The following is a 20,365-nucleotide window of genomic DNA, read 5'->3' on the forward strand; positions in this document are numbered from 1 at the left end:
TGGATGGTGCCGTGGGATGCAGGTGAGGGATTCGGTGCAGGGTGACAGGGAAAAACCTCAGCTCTAACGGGAGGTTTGCAGACATGCTCTGGGCCTTTTTGTTGGGTGTGCAAGGCTCTTGCTGCTTTTCACACTGATTCAGTTTCATTACTCCTTTGGTTTTGTTTTTTATTAGTCTCTTTTTTGCCCTGGACATGTAAGGTCAATAATAATTTGTGCAACCACTTAAGGGGAGTGTTTTTCTACGTGACTCAGATCCCAGACTTGCAAGGCTTGCTACCAACTGTGGCCAGAAGCCACAAAAACAAGCAAGACAAAATCACCCAACTGGTAAAGAGACCCCTAAACTCCTGAGCCCCAGAGGACCCGATCTGTGGGACCCGCAGTCCGAGCCCGGGGATCCACAGCCCTTGCCAGAGGCTGCTCTCACCCACCAGCCTGTCTGCAGATTCAGTCCAAGTTTGATCCAAGTTTGATGCTTTTCACAATTCATATTTGAGATGCAGCGACCAAAAAAGATAATTTTGATTGACCGCTGTGAGTTCCTGAGTAGCAAACGCAGTGTGTTTCGACAATGAACTTCAGAGCAGGGGGGGATGTTTGCCATGAGGATGAAGACGATCTTGCTCGGAGCATTGCAGTTCCTTCAGGACAGTTTAATTTGTGGAGGAACATGTCAACATGTTCTTGCTCTCCTAATGGAAGAATGTTAATGGTGTATGCATTTTGCATACATAGACGTAGTCCTGAGTTTGTTTATTTGCCTGGGAGCCTGAATTGATTCTGATCTGCACTGTTGTACATCAGCACTGGTTCCAGTACAGTGCAGGCTGTCCCATAGGTGTAATGATATGTGAGCAAGATCAGAAATAAACTGTGGTACTTTATCAATGATACTGCAAACAGTGTAGAAACTAGCAAAAAGGAGTCATTAGCTCATGTCTTCTGTTCAGGTAGCAGAAAATGAAGGGAGCTGCGTAGGTAGCTGCTGCTGTTTGAGAAGATAACTGAGAAGACCTCTGCTCGAGGTGGATGTCGACTGAAGATTTTGGATCCAAATTCAAATCTGGGCTTTTAGAAGTTACAAAATGTGGTGGTATTTGCTCTGGGTGTTCTCGGGCACTCATGGGGTTTTTTGTGGTGTTTTGTTCTGTGGGCTTTGGTTTTGTATTTTTTAATTCGTCACCAACTGATGTTCCAGTGAGAGTGACCAAACGTTTGTCAGCGCTTTGCATTGCAGCCCCGTCAAGAATGGACATAAAGCATCTGCCCTTTTTTCTTTCCATAGGCCTTGATCTGGAAGTTCACCCATTTCAAAGGCTTTTAGGTACAAGTAGGAGAGAGTGAAAGAGGTCTAGAAAAAATGCACTACGAACGACATGAACAAACCTACTTCTTTGCCCCAATTAAAACCAAAGCAAAAAATGAAACCAAACCACCCAGACCTTTCCATTCCTCTTTTATTGTATATTTTAAAACACAGGCAGATGAAAGAGGAACTGGACAGTAACTGTATTCCTCATCATCTAACTATCCCTGGGGCAGAAGGGCCAGGTTTTGTTTTCGCAGGGAGGTTGGCCCCACTCGTGTGTGTGGGAGCAGCCGCTGAGCACTCCGGGGAGCCGGCGCGCAGGCACCGGGAGGCAGAGGGGAGCGTTTTCCATAGCAGGGGTTCAGACAGAGCTGCAGGAACATAATAGAACACGCGTCTGCAGCCCAAGAGTGCTGGTGGGTACCAGAAAGCTGCTGGGATAACGCAGGGCCCGGCAGCAAGCGCCACAGCATCTCTGCGGGGTTTGGCTGCGGAGCCGGGCGGCAACGGGGAGCCTGGGGACGGAAAACCAGAGAGGCAAAAGCTGGAAAGGAAGGACAGGACTGGGTGCTGGGAATGAGAAAATGGTCCTGCAAGGAGGATCCCAAGGTCTCTGTGTGGTGGCCGGACCTGGTGCTCACGCAGCCTGACATGGCGCTGCCCTCCCACAGCGGCCTCCCGCCCGCTCGTGAGCTCTGCGCCGCTCGGCAGGATGGGGACAGCGCTTTCACAACCTGGATGTGTTGTCACTCGCATCCAGACATTTCCTGTTATCTAACCTCAGCCTTATCTTCCCCATTCGCAGCTTCCTCTCGAAGGAGGAGCAGCCCCTTCAAAAACGAGCTGTGTGCCTGGGCTTTGCCCCCACCGCGCTCCTCCGGCGAGGCCCCGGCCCCACGCCGGCCCCGCACCACTGGCCTCTTGCCACGCTGGCCCCGCACCACCAGCCCTGCCCGCCCGGGACCAGGCTGGCTCAGCACGGTAGGTGCCAGGTCCCCATCCTGCCCGCTGGAAGGGGTGGCTGGGGACAGGGGAGCATCAGTCCCGTGGGGTGACCTCCTGTTTCTCCTCTGGGAGGTCTCAGAAGACCACAGGGGTTGGGACACCAAAATCCATGGGCTGTCCGCGTTCCTGGCAAGGCAGAAAGCTGTCCTCCCAGCCCGGGTTACACCGCCAGCCTCGGGGGACCGAAGCCAGCCGGGGCTGGAACTGCATCCCCTCGGCACTGGGACCATGTCTGCCTGAGCCAGAAGAGCTTTCTGGTGTCTCTCTTCAGGGGAAAAGCGGTGGGGTTGGGACAGGGATGCTTTGTGAGGGCAGGTCTGGGGATGCAAACGCTGCTGGTCCAAGCCAGGGACCATGATTCATTGATGAGGATGAATTACAATTAACAGCTATAGCAATGTATACGTAGCCCTGCTTGGTACTGGGATGCACGTGAGCTTGCTCCCCCGTCCCGCACGCACACACCGCACGAATTGCTGGCAGTAGGGCGATCTTGATCTAAATTAGTCATAGGTGAGACAGCACACAGAGAGCAGGGGAAGCTGCAGGGCAGAGGAGCGTTTTACCAGGGAGAGCTGGTGTCCCAGCTGGGTGCAAGGGCACTCTTCAGCTCCTTCTCGCTGTCCTGATGGCTTCAGGATGGTGGACAAAGGTTTTTCTGCAGCCCTCTTCTCTCTGCTGGGCACTGGGGGTGCGAGCAGGAGCAGGGACAGAGTCCGCACAGGGGGCCAGGGGCTCAGGTGAGTGTGGGGCTGCGGGGGTGTGTGGCTGGTGGCCTCCAGATAACTTGTTGTTGGTGACCTCCAGCAGGGCTAGGCAGAGGGGACGTCCAGCCTGGGCTGAGGATGGAGACATTGCTTTTAGTCTTGTGACAAAAACAAAGAACAACCATCAGCGTACGAAGGGCTGCGGGGCTGTTGGGGTGACAGGGTCGCACAGATGGTGGCAGTGGGAACGTGTGGCTGGTTTTATGCTTCATGCAGTTGCCCAGGGACAGTCGTCACCAGAGCACTTTGGGCTCTGGGTCCTCTCCGAAGCTGGGACAGCTGCCGTACTTGCCGGATCACGGTTTCCAGGAGCTTTCCTTAGGACAGGGAGCCGCTCGCCCACCGTCCTGTGAACTGCAGCCCAAAGGCAGCTGAAGGGCTGGGCTGGGGTAACGAGGGCCGTCCCAGCTGCTCTGGCGCCGGAGGCTCCTGCTTTCAACGAGGGCAGGGACAAGGGTGTCACAAAAACTGGCTCCCTGAGCTGCTGCTGCTCTGCTGGTGCTGGGGAACCAGAGATCCTTGTGCTGCTGAGGAGCGTCCCTCTGCCCGCGGAAAGCGTTAAGGAGCAGGAGTCATTAATTAACTGGCTGCACCATTTGGCCTCTGGCTTTGGTTTTGTATTGGTAACTGTCTCCCTCAAGTCAGCAGATGTGCTACAGAGAACTATGCTTGGTTATACAAGTCCAGCTTGCCTGCAATGAAGCAAAAGCCTCGGGCTGCAGCGGCAGGCTTCGCTGGAGCCTGCCTGATAGATGGGCTGGACCTTACCGAGCCCAGCGTTCCAACGTGTGTCAGGCCAAGGGGGCAGCAGCAGCAGCTGCAGGGCTGGGAGCACAGGAGGGTGCTCCGTGCAGCAGGAGGACATGCCGCGGCGGTCCCCCGTGGGCAGAGCCGCAGCGCGCTTTGCTCTTCGTCAGGAAGGCTCCGGCTCCGGGGAAAGCACATCTGACGGGCAGGGATCCGGCAGACCCCGTTGCCCATGGATCTGGGGATTGTTGCTTTCCATCCAGGCTGTGATTTGGGTTTCACCAAGTGGAGAACAGAGATGACCTTGATTCCAGTTCAAACCCTGCCTAGTAAGTGCATGTCTTGAAACGGCTGCAGCCTGCATCTTAGCATGTGCAAACCACGCAGCCACACTTCTGTTAGTGCTGTTATTATATTAAAGTCTACCCAATAATTTTACTTTTATTTTCATCACATGTTGCAGAGCAATCCGACAGCCCTGTAGAAACACCTGAGAGATATCATGCAGCTCGGAGGGACAGAACCGAAGCGTTTCGTGCCTTTGACTGACTGAGGAACGCAAGAAGAAAACCTCTTTCTGTTTTCCAGGCAGAGCCCACAGCTGATTGCTCAGTCTGCTTTACAACACTGAGCTTTTACTTGGAAATAGCCCCTTCAGCCTGAAAGCAGAAGCTCTGACAAAGACAAATCCATTCATATCAGGTACTATCATTATGGGGTGGAGTAGAGAGCTCCATTCCCATCTGCTGATAGAATTATCTCCACTGCGTACCTCCTCTTATCTGTCGCTGACAACATTTCAAGTGGCTGTTTTTCCACTCAGAAAGCCACAATGGGGGATTATTTTAAGCTGCGATTGCAGAAGCAGTGCCATCTTGGTTTTTGTTTTTCGTTTTTCTCCTTTTTTCTGTCTTAGGGCCACACTGTTAGAGATCAGCACTGAGGCTGAGGGAAGTCTGGGCACTGGTACCTGCTGAAGACCCCGCTCCATCTTTCTTCATGCAGCCTCCCATCACACCTGGATGTGGCTGAGACACCTTTTGGGGCTGACAGGTTCATTCTTCTTTCCCTGCTGTGCTTTCAGTACTGTGTGGTGTCTAATTCACATCGTTTTCAGGCAGAGAGTGCACATCCCTGTTTTAATAACATCAGCAAAAACTATGCAAACCATTCAGAGCTTGTTAAAAATCTTTCACTTTTCCTGGTACAGTGGAGTTCAATGAGGAAGACGAGTAATTTGGCCAACCACACTGACAGACCTGAGACAAGGACGCAGGTGTCTTTGTGACCCGTCTGCACCAAACCCCACAGGGGTGCAAAACTGCTGCCCTGCAATATGTTTTCTGGGTGTTTGTCCAGACTTTCTGTGTCAAGAGATGTTGTGCTGAGTGTTTGCATGGACATCTTGTCAACATTTCAAGCTACCAATGCAGCTGTATAGCTAAGGCAGAAGGTGGGTTTGGAGCTCTCAGCATCATTTTCAGCTCCACAGAACTTCAGCCTTTGGATTAACGTAGCGGGTGTTTTCCTCAGCAGCAGTCAGCGTCTGCTGTGTGGTTCTCACCCAAAGAAAAGCGTGGGAGGGGGGATTACAGGAGGGGTCACGACGGTTTTTGCTAACTGGAGAAAGCCTTTGACGTTGCCAGCAGCCTGAGCCCTCGTTCTCCCTGTGCCCTGCCAGGACGGCGCTCGGCGCGGACGCGGGGCCGGCAGCGAGCGCGGTGCCGCGCTGCGTGTATTTGACAAGCTGAGTCCGACACTCAGTGCGAGAGTGTCAGTTTGTCAAATACCCCAAGCGAGGCACTGCTGAGCAGCGCGGCGGCTCCGGCTCCGTCCCGCTCGGCAGCGAGTTCTGCTCCTCTGCAGACCCCAGCGACGACCCGCACAGCCCGTCCCACCCGCACCCAGCGCCGCTGGATCCGCGCCCCAGGTCTGCCTCCCGCCCCGTTCGCGTTCTGCCGCCGAAGCTGCGCAGAAGCGGTGCTGGGGCACGGACCCGAGCCCTGGCTCCTTTGCAGCCACACACAGTGCTCTTCTCTTCCACAGCATTAACTAGCCTGCTGTTAATTAGTAATCCTGCTCAGTTAACAAGGATTCTGGCAGCTCTAATCACAACATCACAGGGAAGGGCAGCGTTATCCGTAATACAGAATCTTTTCTTTAGACACTTCAATTTGGAGTACAAACTAGTCAGGCTGCTGATTAACTTCCCTCTATCCCGTGAGCCCATGAAACATGCATGTTTGCCCAATCTGTTTTTAAATTAGGCCATGGAGTCTATTGCTTCTCCTTGAAAACCTGTTGTTTGGAGAAGACTCCTTGGTTTTGGATGGCTGTTCCTAGTCAGCACTCGCGGCAAGGTTGCCTATTGCTTTTCTTGCATCTCTGATATTTAGCTAAAGTAATTCCCTTCAAATTCTCCCACCTGAAGGTCTGATGGTTGGTAAGTACTTTTAATTACCGGCTTGTAGCGTATCAGCCCTGCAGCTTGAGATATCTCAGGGCGAGGGAGTGACAGGGGGAGTGCCCAGCCCTGTGTGACAAGAAATCATCGAACACTGAAAACTTGGTTAAGGACAGTACCAAGAACAAATTTAGCAATGTTTTAGAATATTGATAAACTAGAATACTAACTTGGGGGGTTGGGGGGGATTGTTGCAACGATTTCTCGCTAAATATTTTGAAGAAGTTGGAATTTGTACAAAGTTGGGACCAATGAATGTATGTCATTGCCTAAGCAGATTGTGTTCTGCTTTTTGAGCAGGTCCTATCAGAAGAGTTTATTGTGCACTTGGGGACAAACAGGGTCCTTATGACTCACACTCCCGTGGTCTCTCTCAAGCACCTACTCATGACTCACAGACATCACCCGATCTTTATCACTGAGGTCAGTTTCAAAGAGAACAAGTCTGTTATTTCAGGGTTGTTTTCTGCCCAGCGGATCCTCAGCGCAGCAGGTCAGCCCCAGCCCCTCCTGGCCTCGCACACCTCCAGGTTTCAGCAGACCTGAGCTCTTCCGCACCACAGCTGCCAAGTGTTCATTTGTGTTCTTCATCATGGTTTCCTCATGCATTTCCAGTTTGTACTTTCAGTGCAGTTTGCCCCTCTGCCTTTTAAACAACACCCACACCCCGTTCCCACCCTGTTCCTTCTAGGTGGCGAAGGAAGTTAACCCCTTCCTTTCTTACCAAATACTGCATTTTGGTGGGACCAGCTTCTCTGAGACTTGCTCTCTTGTCCTGGTTGGAATGGCCAGTTCGGATGGCTCTGGAGACCAGGGCAGGCCTGGAAAAGGTGAAAGCCAGCAGCTCCCCCCTGTTGTGCGGGAGCTCCAGCTGCTCTGAAGCCAGAGGAGCTGCAAGTCTCCTGGCGCTGTGCTGGCCACCAGAAACAGGGTGTGTTGTGGAGAGCGGTTTCGGAGCAGAAGCTGAGGTTTCTCTGCTGTGCTGGAGCAGAGCTGGCGCTCAGCAGATGAGTCACGTCCCCGGGTGAGTGGCCAGCGCAAGCGAAGGAGAAGTTCTCATCTGATGGTGATACAGCACAGCAAGCTCTCTGTGACTTTCAAAAGAAAAATGTTCTCTTTCCAGCAGGTTTTACTACCAAACATGCCAAAAATATAAACTAAAAAAATTGTCACATATTTGCTGCACAGGGAGAAACAGAGCAGAGCAGCTTTTCGTGTTCCCACTGTTGTGCTGCCTATGGCCGGAGCTGTTCTGCTGCCCAGCCTGGAGGCAGTGACAGCGGGAGGTGTCTGCTTGGCTAGGACCTGCTGCCCCACCTCACCTCCCGTCACCTCCTTCCTCGGCAGCTTCACCCCACTTCAGGGCTTCTGAGGCAGCTGCCAGAGCTCCTCAGAGCAGATCAGCACTGGGAAGAAGCAAGAGCTGGAAAAATCAGGGTGTTACATAGTCAGTGGGGGAGCTGGAACCTTATAATGGCAGCAAGTCTTGCATAAAACACTAGGCTAATTGAGAATTAATAAAGATGGCACCTGGGGGCTAAAAGAGAGCACCATGTCCTGTGTTTTGGGCCTGGATCTACCAAGGTGAGGATGGGGAAGCTGACGAGTTTTCAGTTCCCTTCTCATGCAGCACTAACCTCGCACCACGGCCGCAGGCCCCTGTTCCCCCATCGCGTTTGTTCCACATGGCCCCAGCAGTGCTGACCCGCAGCTGCTCCTGCTGTGTGTCCCCAGCCAGCCTGGCTGGGCAGTGAGGGACCCAGCGCGGCAAAGTGCCGGAGACCCGCGTGTGCGTCCAGCTGTCCCCCGGCTCTCGCCCTTGCTCAGGGCACAGCTCCTCTCTGGCGGGGACGGGGACACTGCCCAGGGCTGAGAGCTCAGCACCAGTGCCTGAGCTGAGACCGGTGCTGGGAGCAGGACCTGGCGCTGCTGCAGCCCTGTGAGGGCAGGCAGATCCTGCCTGCTGCTGCCCACTGCTGCCTGTCACTGCCACCTGCCACTGCCCACTGCTGCCTGTCACTGCCACCTGCCACTGCCCACTGCCGCCTGTCACTGCCGCCTGCCACTGCCCACTGCTGCCTGTCACTGCCACCTGCCACTGCCCACTGCTGCACACTGCTGCCTGTCACTGCCGCCTGCCACTGCCCACTGCTGCACACTGCTGCCTGTCACTGCCCCCTGCTGCCTGTCACTGCCGCCTGCCACTGCCCACTGCTGCCTGTCACTGCCGCCTGCCACTGCCCACTGCTGCCTGTCACTGCCCACTGCTGCACACTGCTGCCTGTCACTGCTGCCTGTCACTGCCCACTGCTGCACACTGCTGCCTGTCACTGCTGCCTGTCACTGCCCACTGCTGCACACTGCTGCCCGTCACTGCCCACTGCTGCCTGTCACTGCCGCCTGCCACTGCCCACTGCTGCACACTGCTGCCTGTCACTGCCCACTGCTGCCTGTCACTGCTGCCTGTCACTGCTGCCTGTCACTGCTGCCTGTCACTGCCCACTGCTGCACACTGCTGCCTGTCACTGCCCACTGCTGCCTGTCACTGCTGCCTGTCACTGCCTGCTGCTGCCCGTCACTGCCCACGCCCTGGGAATGCAGCAGCCAGGCACTGCAGCACAACATGCCCATGCGCCCACTGTTCTCCTTATGAAACCTTTGGAATACAGGCAGGAGCCTTTTCTCTCTGATCTTGCCTGACAACCACATCGTGTCCTGAAGAATTCTGTAATTCAGAGCATGAGGTAAAAGTGAGGTTCTTCTTCCCGGTGCTCAGTGGACCTCCTGACCTGGGAAGGGAAGATCCACGGCAGCAGACACAAAAGCCCTGTGGGTCCTGGTCGGTGTCAAGGAGAGTGTGTGTGACGCAGAGCTCACCTGCTTCTCCATGCTCCCCCAGCTGCACTGTCTGGTTTAAAAACTTGCTTTGCTAAAGGCAGCAGCACCCGCTCCCTGCCATGTCTGCCTGCAGAACCAAGGAATGCTGCCTGGGGGGGAGCATCCAGCAGACCCCCGGCACCACCAGTACATGTGAGATGCAAGCGATTAACAATGAGGAACCAGACTGTTGAGTGAGCCTATTGCAGGAAACACATGTCAGCTGAGGTCAGGAACAGCGAAGCACCAGCTCTGCTGCTTTTGCAAAAAAGAACTTCTGCTTTATTTTTGTCAGAGACCCAGGAATGGCCTGGGGCGGGTCTAAGCAGCAGTGACAGAGCACAGCCCCCAGCAAAGCCTGCACCCCGTTAGGGCGCTCACAGTCTGGGGGCTCCTCATCAGAGCTGCACAAAGTCCAGCGTTAATGAAGATGGTGGGCTGGCTATTACAGATAGTACAGTTCAGCCCTCCTGCTTGAGACAACGATGTGGGGAATTGCCTGCCTGTTCTGCAGAATTTCATCAGGAGACTGAGAAAAAGCATACATTTGCAAGCAACAGAAAAATTATGGCGCTGGATAATGAAATACCAATGAAGTCAGAATTCATATGCAACAAAGTCCTTTGAAGCCTTTTATATTTGCCCTGAGAAAAAAAAACTGTGCTAATCAAGCACTTTTCAAGGCATTTTACAAACATGGGCCCTCACAGCAACCCCGTAACACAGGTCAGCATTCATACGTCTGCTGCAAGACGGCAGATTGATTCGTGTCCCACAGAGCGCATCAGTTGCAAACTGTTGCATCCAGGGAGAGCGCTTGGTCAATCATTATTCCAAATATTTCAAATTTATCTCTATTTTGTTACGCCTCTGCCCCCCACACCCCAACAATAAAACGCTAGCATTTCCTCCAACACGGATTCTGCCTTTGCAGGAGGGAACCAGCGGGTGCCAGATCGGGGGCTCATCACCTACAGGCCCGTTCCCTCTTCCCCTAAGCAAGGAGCTCGTCTGGTAGCAAAAATGACATTCCCAGGACATCAACCCCGCCCCCCCATTGACTCTTACCATGCTCTAACAAAAAAGGACAAGCGGGAGGTAAAACCAGTGTTTGCTGAGCTGTAAAAGCGGGACCACAGTCCCTGCATGTCCCAGCAGAGCAACACGCGCTTGAGCGCTCCCCTCACTGGTGCTGCAGCCAGCAGCATCGCACCCAGCTACACTGTGATCTGCGGGGTAGGGACGCTGGTGTTTCCACCCTTTCAGATCCTCTGTTCCTCACCTTGTCCTTCAGGCCGCTCAGCAATCATTCCCCCCGGCAGCTGCACCACTGGACACGGCCTCTTTTGTCAAGGGCCAAAGAGGTGACGCGGTTCCCAGGTTAAAGCAAAGCAGTGAGACCGGTGTCTTTATCAGAGCAGAAGGCAGACAGGAAGAAGAGTTTCCTTTGGCAGCGTTTCCCATTCAGTATCTGCAGCCCTGCACGGCTGCTTGTGGAAAAGCTGGAGCTCTACTAAATTCTTTCTACTTCGTATTCTGATTCCATTGCACTCACGAGGTTCTCATACTCGGGATCCTTCCTGGTGCACACGCTGCCATGGATGCCGTCTTTCATGTTGAAAGTGTCATTGGATGTTTCAGTCTTAGAATTTGTCTCCTTGTGTAGGCACTTAACAGAGGCTTCCACATCAGCCTCCAGTCCCGTGACGTCTGCAGTGCTATGGCTGAAGCGAGAGAGACATTACTGAGGACGATTAAATCAGAAGTAATTGGATTTACATCTTAGTCAAAACCAAGATCTACCATGTAATCTGTGGAACAGCAAAATGTGTATTAATCTAGTGAGAGCCTATGAGGCTCTGAAAGACACATCAGAGGAAATACACAAAGAGAAGCAACAAACAGTTAACATTGGTACCATAAACTCTCATGATGTTATCATATTATACTCAAAAGAGTTACCAGTAGATAGTCTAGCCTTTATAAAGGTAATGACTGGGGAAAATGGCAATGTGTGAGGCTACAGATGGCTAAGGTATGTCTCTGAATAGGAAAGCAGCATGAAGCAATTAAAGGTTGAGATTAGGGTAGGGCGGAAAAATTGTACTCACAAAGCAACTTCATAGAGAGGTTCTGGGAAAACAAAAAAGAATCAAAGGTGTGCATCGACATACTTTCTGATTAATGTGTCATAGAAAAAAACACCTGCATGCAGGTACTCCCACCTTAAGGAATAACCCTCCCACCCTGCCTCCCTGCCAGGGACCGACCGGGGCTGGGCCAGGAGCAGGAGCCGGGAGTGGGGATGGTGGGGGGATAATGGGGGCGAGGGGGGTGATGGGGTGACGGAGATGGGAAAGCGATGGGAGTGAGGGGGACGGGGATGAAGCCGTGGCGAGCGCCGTCCCGCCCTCCCCGTTCCCTCGGACCAGGGCTGCCACCTACCGCCCGTCCCGCCGGGCTTCTCGCCGCTCCCGCTCCCGCCCCCGCCCCACCGGCTCCCGCGCCCCGTTCCGCCGCTCACCCGCCCCGTCCCGCCGCTCACCCGCCTTGTCCCGCCGGCGGCGCCGCAGCGCGGCCGCCAGCGCCACGATAGCGGCTCCACCCAGCACGGCCGCCAGCGCGGACACGGGCGGCACGGCCCGAGCGGCACCTGCGGGCGGAGGGGACAGCGCTGGGATAGCGGCGCGGGGAGCGCGCGGAGCCCCCGAGCCCGGCAGCGCCTGGAGACGCTTTTACCGCTGGGAGGCGGGGCAGCCCGCGGCGGCAGCCGAACCGCGCGGGCGGGGCTGAGGCGGCGCCGCGGCTTCGGTCCCTTTGAGGCAGAAACGCGGTGAGCAGCAGGCAACGAGCGCCCTGCGGCACGCTCTGCCCGGGGAAAAGCTCGTGTTGGGCAGGCCAGGGATTCGTTTGGTGTGGAGTCTACAGCCAGCACTGGCCAGCCTGCACTCGCCCGGCTCTGGGAAACCTGATTGCTGCCTTTCCGTACTTAAAAAGGGCCAATAAGAAAGATGGGGACAGACTTTTTAGCAGTGCCCGTTGTGACAGGACAAGGGGTGATGGCTTAAACTAAAGGAGGGAGATTCAAACCCGACATGAGGAAGAAATTGTTGCCCCTGAGGGTGGTGAGAGCCTGGCCCAGGTTGGCCCAAGAGGTGGTGGAAGAACCATCCCTGGCGACATCCCAGGCCAGGCTGAACAGGGCTCTGAGCAACCTGATGTAGTTGAGGATGTCCCCTGCTCATTGTAGTGAAGTTGGACTAAATGACTGTTAAGGGTCCCTTCCAATTGAACCATTCTATTATTCTATGAAATCTTGTGTTTTCCAGCCCAAAACTCCACTCACCTGTGACAATGGGAGGCCGCTTGGAAATGGCATCTCTCCCAGAGACCAGCGTTGCTGCTGGCAGATCTGCCAAAGCATCAGGATGACCGTTCTGATGTACCATAACCCTGTACCCACAGCCCCCTTGTGCTCAGGGAACAGGACAAACCCTTTCTATCTGCAAAGAGGATCTGCAGCCCAGAAGGAATGTCAGGTGGATTTGCCTCATTCACCTTCTCCATCACTCACAGAGCACCAGCGTTTTGCAGCCCAGGTCACTTACCTGTGGGGACTGACTGGACAACATCACCCTGGGGGGTGAGTGGGGCTCTGCTGTGCCCGCCAGGCCCAGGGCTGGGCTGCTGTGGGACTGGGGGCCCTGTGGGAGAAAATGGGGACAGACTGGTCGTCAGGTCATTTCCTCCTCTCTCTGTCTCCAGTGCCAGCCAAATAAGAGCAAGATGTGCCAGGGCAGGAGACAGGCTCCCATCCTGCACAGCCCTGGTCCCAGAGGGACACAGGGGACATTTTCCTGCCCCTCTGCTCTGATCAAGCACACTGTGAAGAAGGGAGGATGCCACCCCCAGTGCCAGGACTCACCTGTGACCGTCAGCTGGACAGCGTCGCTCTGCCGCGCAGCCCCAGCCCTGCCCTGTGCCTCGCAGTGGTACGTCCCGCTGTCGGAGGGCTGCGCGCTGTCCCACACCAGCTCTGCCTGGTGGCCCAGCAGCCGCGCTTTGCCCCCCGGGCTGCTCCTGAACCAGCGGTAGCTGATGGGGGGGGACCCGCTGGCCACGCAGCTCAGGCTGGTCCTGGCTCCCGCCGGTACCGTCAGCCCCCGCTCGCCGGCCACAATGACGGGCTTGGTCACCGCAACTGGAACACAAAGCAGATGGGTGACGGTGACGCTGGGCCTGGTTGGGGTGGGGAAGGTCCCCCCTCCACAGCAGTTCACGCTCTGTCTGCTTCCCCAGGAGGAAGAGGCACTGCTCTCCTGCCACCCCTGCCCATGTTAAGCTCAGTTCACCGGTGCCTAAAGCCAAGTTTACACCAGCTATGCCACCATTGCTCCTGCCATATCACACAAGTGCTGCTCTGCTGAGGGTCCCCTTTGCAGAAGGACGGTTCTTTCTATCACATGCTGAGGATGCTTGAGAAGGGGACATGGTAGATGTGGCCAGTACAACACCCACTTGCTATAGAAACTAGAGATGCACAGAACCAAACCCAGATCTGGATGTTATGTCAAGCACTATGGATCCAAGTGGCCCATTGGCAGATCCAGACTGAGGTGTCTACTACTACCCCTCCCAGTCCACCCTACCCCCCCATGAATGGAGATGGGCTGACACTGCACGGGAGGAGATGCCTCAGCACCCAGCCTGGGGTGGGCAGACAGTACGGTGTGAAAGGCTGTTCCCAGGTACTGCTGCTTCTCCTCCACGCTCTGTGGGCTAGACTGGCTGTACAAGAGCAGGGCTTTGCTGCTGGAGTTACCTTTGACAACTTTAACCGTAGTGGTCACCTCCTTTGTTATCAAGCTGTTATTTTTAGACCTCCAGATGACTTGGCAGGTGTAGTGTCCACTGTCGGGGATTTCAAGGTTCTCTATTAGGAGTGAGACATTTCCTGGGCTGTGCTTTGGGACGCTGACCCGGTCTCGGAACCGGGACAACAAGATGTGGTCACCAGAATCGTCCCTCCGAAGGATGGTGGAGGTGCTGTAGTCTCGCTCCACGCTCCAGCTCAGCGTTTGCTGTGTGAAACCTTCCGAGGGCATGTAGGTACACGGTATAGTGGTAGATCCCATCCATGTGCCATTGATCTGGTGGACACCAGACAGATCCAGGAGGGCTGCAGGGAATGGCAGTTAAAGGGAGGAAATAAGAACCAGGCTGTCCAGGCGGCGGGAGCCAGTGTGTCTCAGATGTGCTGTAGACCGCAGCCAGACAAACCAGAGCCTGTCCTGACCTTGCTGAGCAGAGGGAACTGGTTGCTTTGACCTCATGGCTGTTGTTATTATTTGTCTTTGGACACTTGCCAGTTCTCAATTCCTTCTCGGCACAGGGAGGCACAAACCCTGCTCCTGGTGACAGACTGGTCACAGCCACAGTCTGCACAAGACCTTCAGGAGCATCTCCTATCCCTGACTCTGACCCAGCCTTGGCACCCGACTGCTGCTGCTCGGCTGCTGCTCACACGGGGACACGATAGGTCGAACAGCAGCTGCTCTCCCCACTGACACGGGATGCCACTTACACACCACTTGCAACGTTGACCTTCCGCATGGGAGGAAGGACAAACAAAGCAAGCTTACTGCTTCACTGCAATTAAACATGCTTGTTAGGCCACATGTTTACATTCGTTACCATCACCATTTTTTGTGTGACCTCCGTGGCGCTCACGGACCCAGCAGCACTGTGCTCGCAGAGCCGTCTCCCTGTGCGAGAGAGGGCCTGGAGCTGACGGGAGGTGCTGGTCGGGGCCGGTGGAGCTGTGGCCATGGGGACAGCACAGGGACCGTGGCGCTGAGCAAAGTGGACGGTTCTTTCTGACAGGGAGCTTTGTTTTGGCTTTACCCAGTGACTTTGAGAGGGCAGGCACAGCTTCAAATCTCCCATCCCAGTCAAATGCAACTCCCTGGTCTTCCTGTCTTAAAAGGTTTTCCACTTCTTCCTGTTTTCACAAACTCCCACCAAGAAAAACTAGGAATGGTGGAAGCTATTTAGGAAACTGCTCAGAAATACCTTCAAGGCATTTGGTGCACTCAAGTTCAGGTATGTTTGCTATCCAGTGTATTCACCTGGACTCATTTTATTTAAACGCCTCTCCCGTATTGTTTTGTGCCAGCACCCCCCGGCTCCCCGCGGAGCGGCTGCGCTGTGCCTGCGACCGATTTCAGCGTTAGCAGGGGTGGCTCCAAAGCAGAGCTGATCAAAAGGAATGGGAGAAACTCAGCACAATAAAAATCCCCGAGATGGCATTTTGAAAAGAAGGATTTCCTCCCAGTGACACTTCTTAAACTGGGACGCAGCCTTCCAAACACAGTGAATGCTCCCACTGGAGGGAAACACGAGCTGGACCGGGCAAAAGCCCGAAGGGTTATATTAGAGATTAGAAGACTGATCAGAGGGATTTGTATTACGTAAAATGCATGAAAATGGAAAAAAACCCTGAACCCTCATATTCTGGCCCATTTTGAAAAATGGTTGAGCATCTTCCCTCCCAGCTGTCTTGGTGGTACGGAAGCACCAGGCAGGCAGGGGCCTTTAGGGGTCTGCGCTGAATTACTGGACCTGGAACCAAACCCAGTCTTTCTACCTTAGAGAATTTCAGATCTGACCCAGATGTTTTGGGTCATACCTGCTTCACCCAGACAAGCAGCCGCCAAGCACTCAGGTGGGCACAGGGGTACAGGGGCTGGGTTTTCTTGTGCCTGTCTCATTCTCCCAGTCTCTCCAGTTCTCTGCCCACTGACACCACAGCTCCTCTGGGGAGTGCCTCTTTAAGTAGAGAATTACCTGCGTTTTGCTGGACTTGCCTCACTTATCCCGCTCCCCCATCCTCCTCCTCCCCAGAAGGGCGCTGATTACATTCAGCTGCATCAACTCTCACTAAGTCGCTTGAGAGACAGACCCCAGAAACCCCCAAGGTGGCTTTTTAGTGATGAAATGGGGAACATACTTCAACCTGTTTTTCTAAATGCCAGGAGCATTCTGCGTACAACTTGTTAGAGCGACTTTCTCCTGCTTCCCAAAACCTTCCTGCCAGCGTGTGTGTCCCGGGAGCGGCGCGTTTGCCTCGCAGCCCTGTGATCAAAGCAAAGGTTCCGGTATCGCCTCTCCCCATGTGCTTGGGGTCAGGAGATCAGGGGAGAGCAGGGAAATCGTGCGTGCCCGCGCCTTGACTCTCAGTTGCGGCGCTGCCCGCACTGCGCTGGCAGAACAACGGTGATGCGTTATTGAATTCTAGAGCGACGCCTATTCCGGCTCCACGAAGCCTGCTCTGGAAGCCGGCACACCAGAGCAGGGCCTCTCCAAGGGTCCTGAGCAATCCTGGTTTGTTCTTGCTTTGGGGCCACGGAGCTGCCCTTTTGCCTGATTCTGCCCCATTTGCTCAACTCCTAAAAGCACCTTGTTCTATCTGATACCCAAGGAGACTCCTGTGAATTCTCAGGCTCTGTTATTTGTGAAAGAAACTAAAGACTTGCAACACTTGATAATTTTTAAAAATTAAGGCACTAATTAAAAAGACTTTCCCTACCCTCTTGGCAGTCTGAATTCTGTTCTTGCACGTGGAAGCGTTTACTCACCGCTGCAGCTGATGAAAGCCGTCACAAGCACCACTGTGCACACAGCTGCTCCCATGCTCCCAGAACCGCAGGTCTGTCCTTGCCTTGCACTTTGTGAGAGACCCACGCTCCTGGGACCAGAAGGCAAGTGAAGAACACTTCCCTTTATTTTGTCCTTTGTCATCTAGGATCCTCTTTTTGAAATATCACGAGTCCGTTTCGCTGCTGACTTAGGTGAAGGGTAAAGGATGGACAGACTAGAAGGATCTCTCCCGTTCCATTCACATCGCTCCAGTTCCATCTCCCTGTTCCCATCTTACCATTCTCTTGACTTTTCTGAATAGTGCTCTTTTTAAAATTCTTCATAATTCTGTGGGTCTTGGTTTTTTTCTTTCTTTCTTTCTACATTTGCATTTATTTCCCAGTGGAAGAGCTTTATGACAACTACACAGTCAAGCACTCGGTAGCAAGGGAAAGCAAACCTGAAGATGCCTGTGAAATGTGAGTTCAGTTCCCTCTGACATGGGCGGTGGTATTGGCTCAGTGCTCAGCATCTCCCTGTGTTGTAAGTACCATGGGGTTCAAAACCCGGGCATCTCGCGGTGGACGGGCCCAGGCGCGAGCGCGCTGGCCCGCGTTACACCGCGCGGGAGCACGAGGCACAGAGCGGCCGCTGGCGCTCCGTCCCTTTCCGCAGCGTCCCCTCCTGCTGACGGCACCCACAAGCACACGTACCGACTTCTGCTGCCCGGGGGCCCCGCGGGTAACCCCGTCACCGCTGAGCAGGTCAGGCTGTGACCTGGGCTGGGATGACAGCCAGCCCCACTTGCTTTGCCAAAGTCCCAGCTTTTTAGACCAGAAACCTCAGGCTGTCACTTTTACTACTTTTTTCTGATTTAACAGAAAATGCACAGAGAAGAGGTATTTAAAAAACCCAATATCCTGCTCTTTACTAGATAGGAATTTCCCTGCAAAAGCTCTGTTGTCTACCAGCTGCCCAAAGCTGCCTGTGCTGCAGTTCAGCTGCGTGTCCGCACGTGGCTGGCCTGCTGAGCGTGGTCCCAGCTGAGCTCTGCTTACTGCTGCAGCACAGCCTGCCTGTGGGAGCACGAGTGTGGTGTGGCAACACCTGGTGCTACAGCTTCACACGAGGTTTCAGGCCAGGAGCCACCTCCTGGTGTCACCCTGCCCAGGAGGACGGGGACAGCAGCACCACTCGTTCTTGCAGAGCACATCCTTGCTGGTGCGCTGGAAACCTGACTTCTGCTGCCTTTTCTTCTTGACTTCTTTGCTGAAGTATGGACCAGTTCACACTGCCTGTACCCCATCTGCCCACCCTGCCACCAGGAAGCCGGTGCTGTGTTTGAGTCCTGCCTAGAACAAGCAAACAAACAACAAAGCACTCCTTAAAATCCAGTCAGTGTCACTGAAGGAAGAATACAAATCCATTTCCAGAGATCATTTAAACCCAACTTATTGCCCACCCTGGCCCACGACTGGCAATAGAACCTTGCTCCCACAAACTACCTCCTATGCAAAAGGCTTTTAAAAACAGCTGGATTTTGGGGAACATGCCCTGGAACAAGCTGAAAACCCAATCTAAAACTGCTGATGTAACTATTTCCTGAACTGGACACGCAAGACTTCCTGAAGCTGTAATTATACAGGATAAAAGTTGAATATTTAGCTAAAACAAGAACAAAGAACTGTAGTTCCTCAAACTTGATGTATGTGGCATCTTTCTCTCCCTGGGACAGAGATGCAGCTGCTGGTTTTCTCATCCCTCTGTCATGATCAGACCATTTCTTTCTTGCCAGAGGGACCCCTCATGGTTTTACATCTGAACACGTGAAGAAAAAGCCTTTTACCATCTCAGGCGTTACAGCTACGTGCCTGGTTTACTATAGCAAAGTGCACGTGTTTCCGCGTCCCTGCTCGGGCCGGCGGGTCGGGCACCGCACTGTCAGGCGGCGTCTCCTCGGCGTCACAGCTCCGGCAACGCCACCAGGACATATCTTTGTTCTGCAGTTTCTGCTACTACATCTCAGCCTAATTAGAGGGGCACAGTAAAGGCAACCGAAGAAGAAAGTTCTCAAGGTGTTATTTTTGAACCACCTGCACTCAGGAACAAAAAGGTGTTTTTACTGCAAGACCTGAGGCATTCTTATTTGGTCCATCCATAGCCAGCTTTCAGATCTAAGTGTTTTTTGGGTGTCCCAGAAAAGCTAATTGTATGAGCCACTACAGTCATGTACACCACGATTCTCTCCTATACACCAGACAATTGTACAGACAGTCACGAAAACATCACCTTTGATCCACCTAAAGAAACAGCGACTGAGCATGAATGAACGTGTCCTTCAAGGCCCGTGGGACAGAAAAGTGATGTACACGTGATCTTTCTGAAAATTCATTTCCCTTCCCAGGAATTCCCAGGTGAACGACATCAGCTCATCAGCTCCGGGTTACCTGTTTGGCCAGATCCTTATAAATCCTTCCTGGCACTGAGAAAGGGCCTCGGATATACAATACCATCTGAGTATTCACGTCCTCCTTGGTGCCACGGGTCGGCTCACTCATTCAGCTGTTCGAGCAATGCAGATTTCCATTTACCTGCAGCTGTCCCGCTCAGCCGTGCTGACGCCTTGGGCAGCCTCTGCTGTCGCAGCGCTCTGCCTGGGAGCTTCCCAGTTCCTCCTGCGGCGGCTCCATGAAGGCTGTTGAGCTCTGGCTTTGGTAAACACAAGTGCTGGTCTAGCAATACCTGCCTTAACCTCGGCTTGTCTTCCAGGCACGGTGCTGCTTGTGCCTTCCACGACGTGCTGCACATGCTTCTATCCCAGAGATGCCCAGACCCAATCAGGATCCAGCCCCCTTTGCATTGTCCAGCTGTCCGACCGTGCAAACGGACAAAACACACAGACACTCTAGTTCATGGATTTCTTCCCTATGTCGCAAACCTGCCTTTTGCTGCTGGCCTGAAAATGGTGTTATTTACCATCACCAGCTCCTGGTCATGGCTGTCCAGCCGGTACAGAACTGCCCCATAGTCCCATGGCAATGAGTTTGTTTCTGGGATGGAGCTCAGAGCAGTGGGCTGCTTTCCAGAAACAGCAACATTCCCTTCCCACCCGCTCCCTACCGAACACACTCTTTCAAAAAGCTCATTTTAAAGAACAAGGATGTTACTGCAGGGCTCCAAAAACTGCAACCTCATCAAGAACTGGAAGATGAAGAAAACATGACAGTTTCCCAGAACATTTCAACACTGTCAATTTGTCATCACATTAACACAGTCTCCAGTCATGACTTTTCCGCTGTTATCTAGAAAACACTTTCAGTAATAATCGTGTGCTTCGCAATACTAGTGCAACGTTTTCCCTGCCCCGTCCACCCCCCTGCTCGGGAAGGAAGGCTGCCAGGCTCCACTGGCTTTTCACACTCCTCACAGTACAACTCGTCTTTCTCCACGTCTAAAGATCTTGTCTCATTAGCTCGGCACGTCAGACTGGACCAGCAGCCACCGCACCCCCCGGCCCCCGAGCGGCGGCTGCGGCCACGGGGCAGCGCGGCCGGA

General features: G+C 53.9%; 1 protein-coding gene and 1 long non-coding RNA gene across 11 annotated transcripts; one reads left to right on the forward strand and one right to left on the reverse strand.

The window, feature by feature from the left end:
* Positions 1-1,522: 1,522 nt before the first annotated feature.
* On the forward strand, positions 1,523-7,842 carry LOC135580682 (uncharacterized). 6 transcript variants are annotated; one of them, XR_010475581.1, is made up of 5 exons: positions 1,532-1,728; positions 2,118-2,293; positions 4,420-4,533; positions 4,748-4,884; positions 5,042-7,842. It is a non-coding gene; the product is annotated as an uncharacterized LOC135580682 (long non-coding RNA). The 6 variants fall into 6 exon arrangements; XR_010475579.1 differs by having other exon boundaries at positions 1,537-1,728; positions 4,748-5,284; positions 5,513-7,842; XR_010475582.1 differs by having other exon boundaries at positions 1,543-1,728; positions 4,748-6,718; positions 6,987-7,842.
* A 1,949-nt stretch (positions 7,843-9,791) lies between these two features.
* Positions 9,792-19,891, reverse strand: LOC102087174 (V-set and immunoglobulin domain-containing protein 4-like). Of its 5 annotated transcripts, XM_065077292.1 has the most exons (8): positions 16,810-19,884; positions 13,995-14,351; positions 13,098-13,373; positions 12,781-12,876; positions 12,519-12,584; positions 11,718-11,825; positions 11,284-11,305; positions 9,792-10,896 (listed from the first exon to the last, which is right to left on the reverse strand). In XM_065077292.1, the coding sequence occupies exons 1-8, from the start codon at positions 16,970-16,972 to the stop codon at positions 10,686-10,688; spliced, it is 1,299 nt and encodes a 432-aa protein (XP_064933364.1). In that variant the 5' UTR covers positions 16,973-19,884; the 3' UTR covers positions 9,792-10,685. The 5 variants fall into 5 exon arrangements, with proteins under 5 accessions (XP_064933364.1, XP_064933363.1, XP_064933366.1 ...); XM_065077291.1 differs by lacking the exon at positions 12,519-12,584 and having other exon boundaries at positions 11,718-12,160; positions 16,810-19,891; XM_065077294.1 differs by lacking the exon at positions 12,519-12,584 and having other exon boundaries at positions 16,810-19,880.
* Between the last annotated feature and the right edge of the window lie 474 nt (positions 19,892-20,365).

Source organism: Columba livia, chromosome 12 (assembly GCF_036013475.1).
Source record: "Columba livia isolate bColLiv1 breed racing homer chromosome 12, bColLiv1.pat.W.v2, whole genome shotgun sequence".
NCBI classification, from domain to species: Eukaryota; Metazoa; Chordata; class Aves; order Columbiformes; family Columbidae; genus Columba; species Columba livia.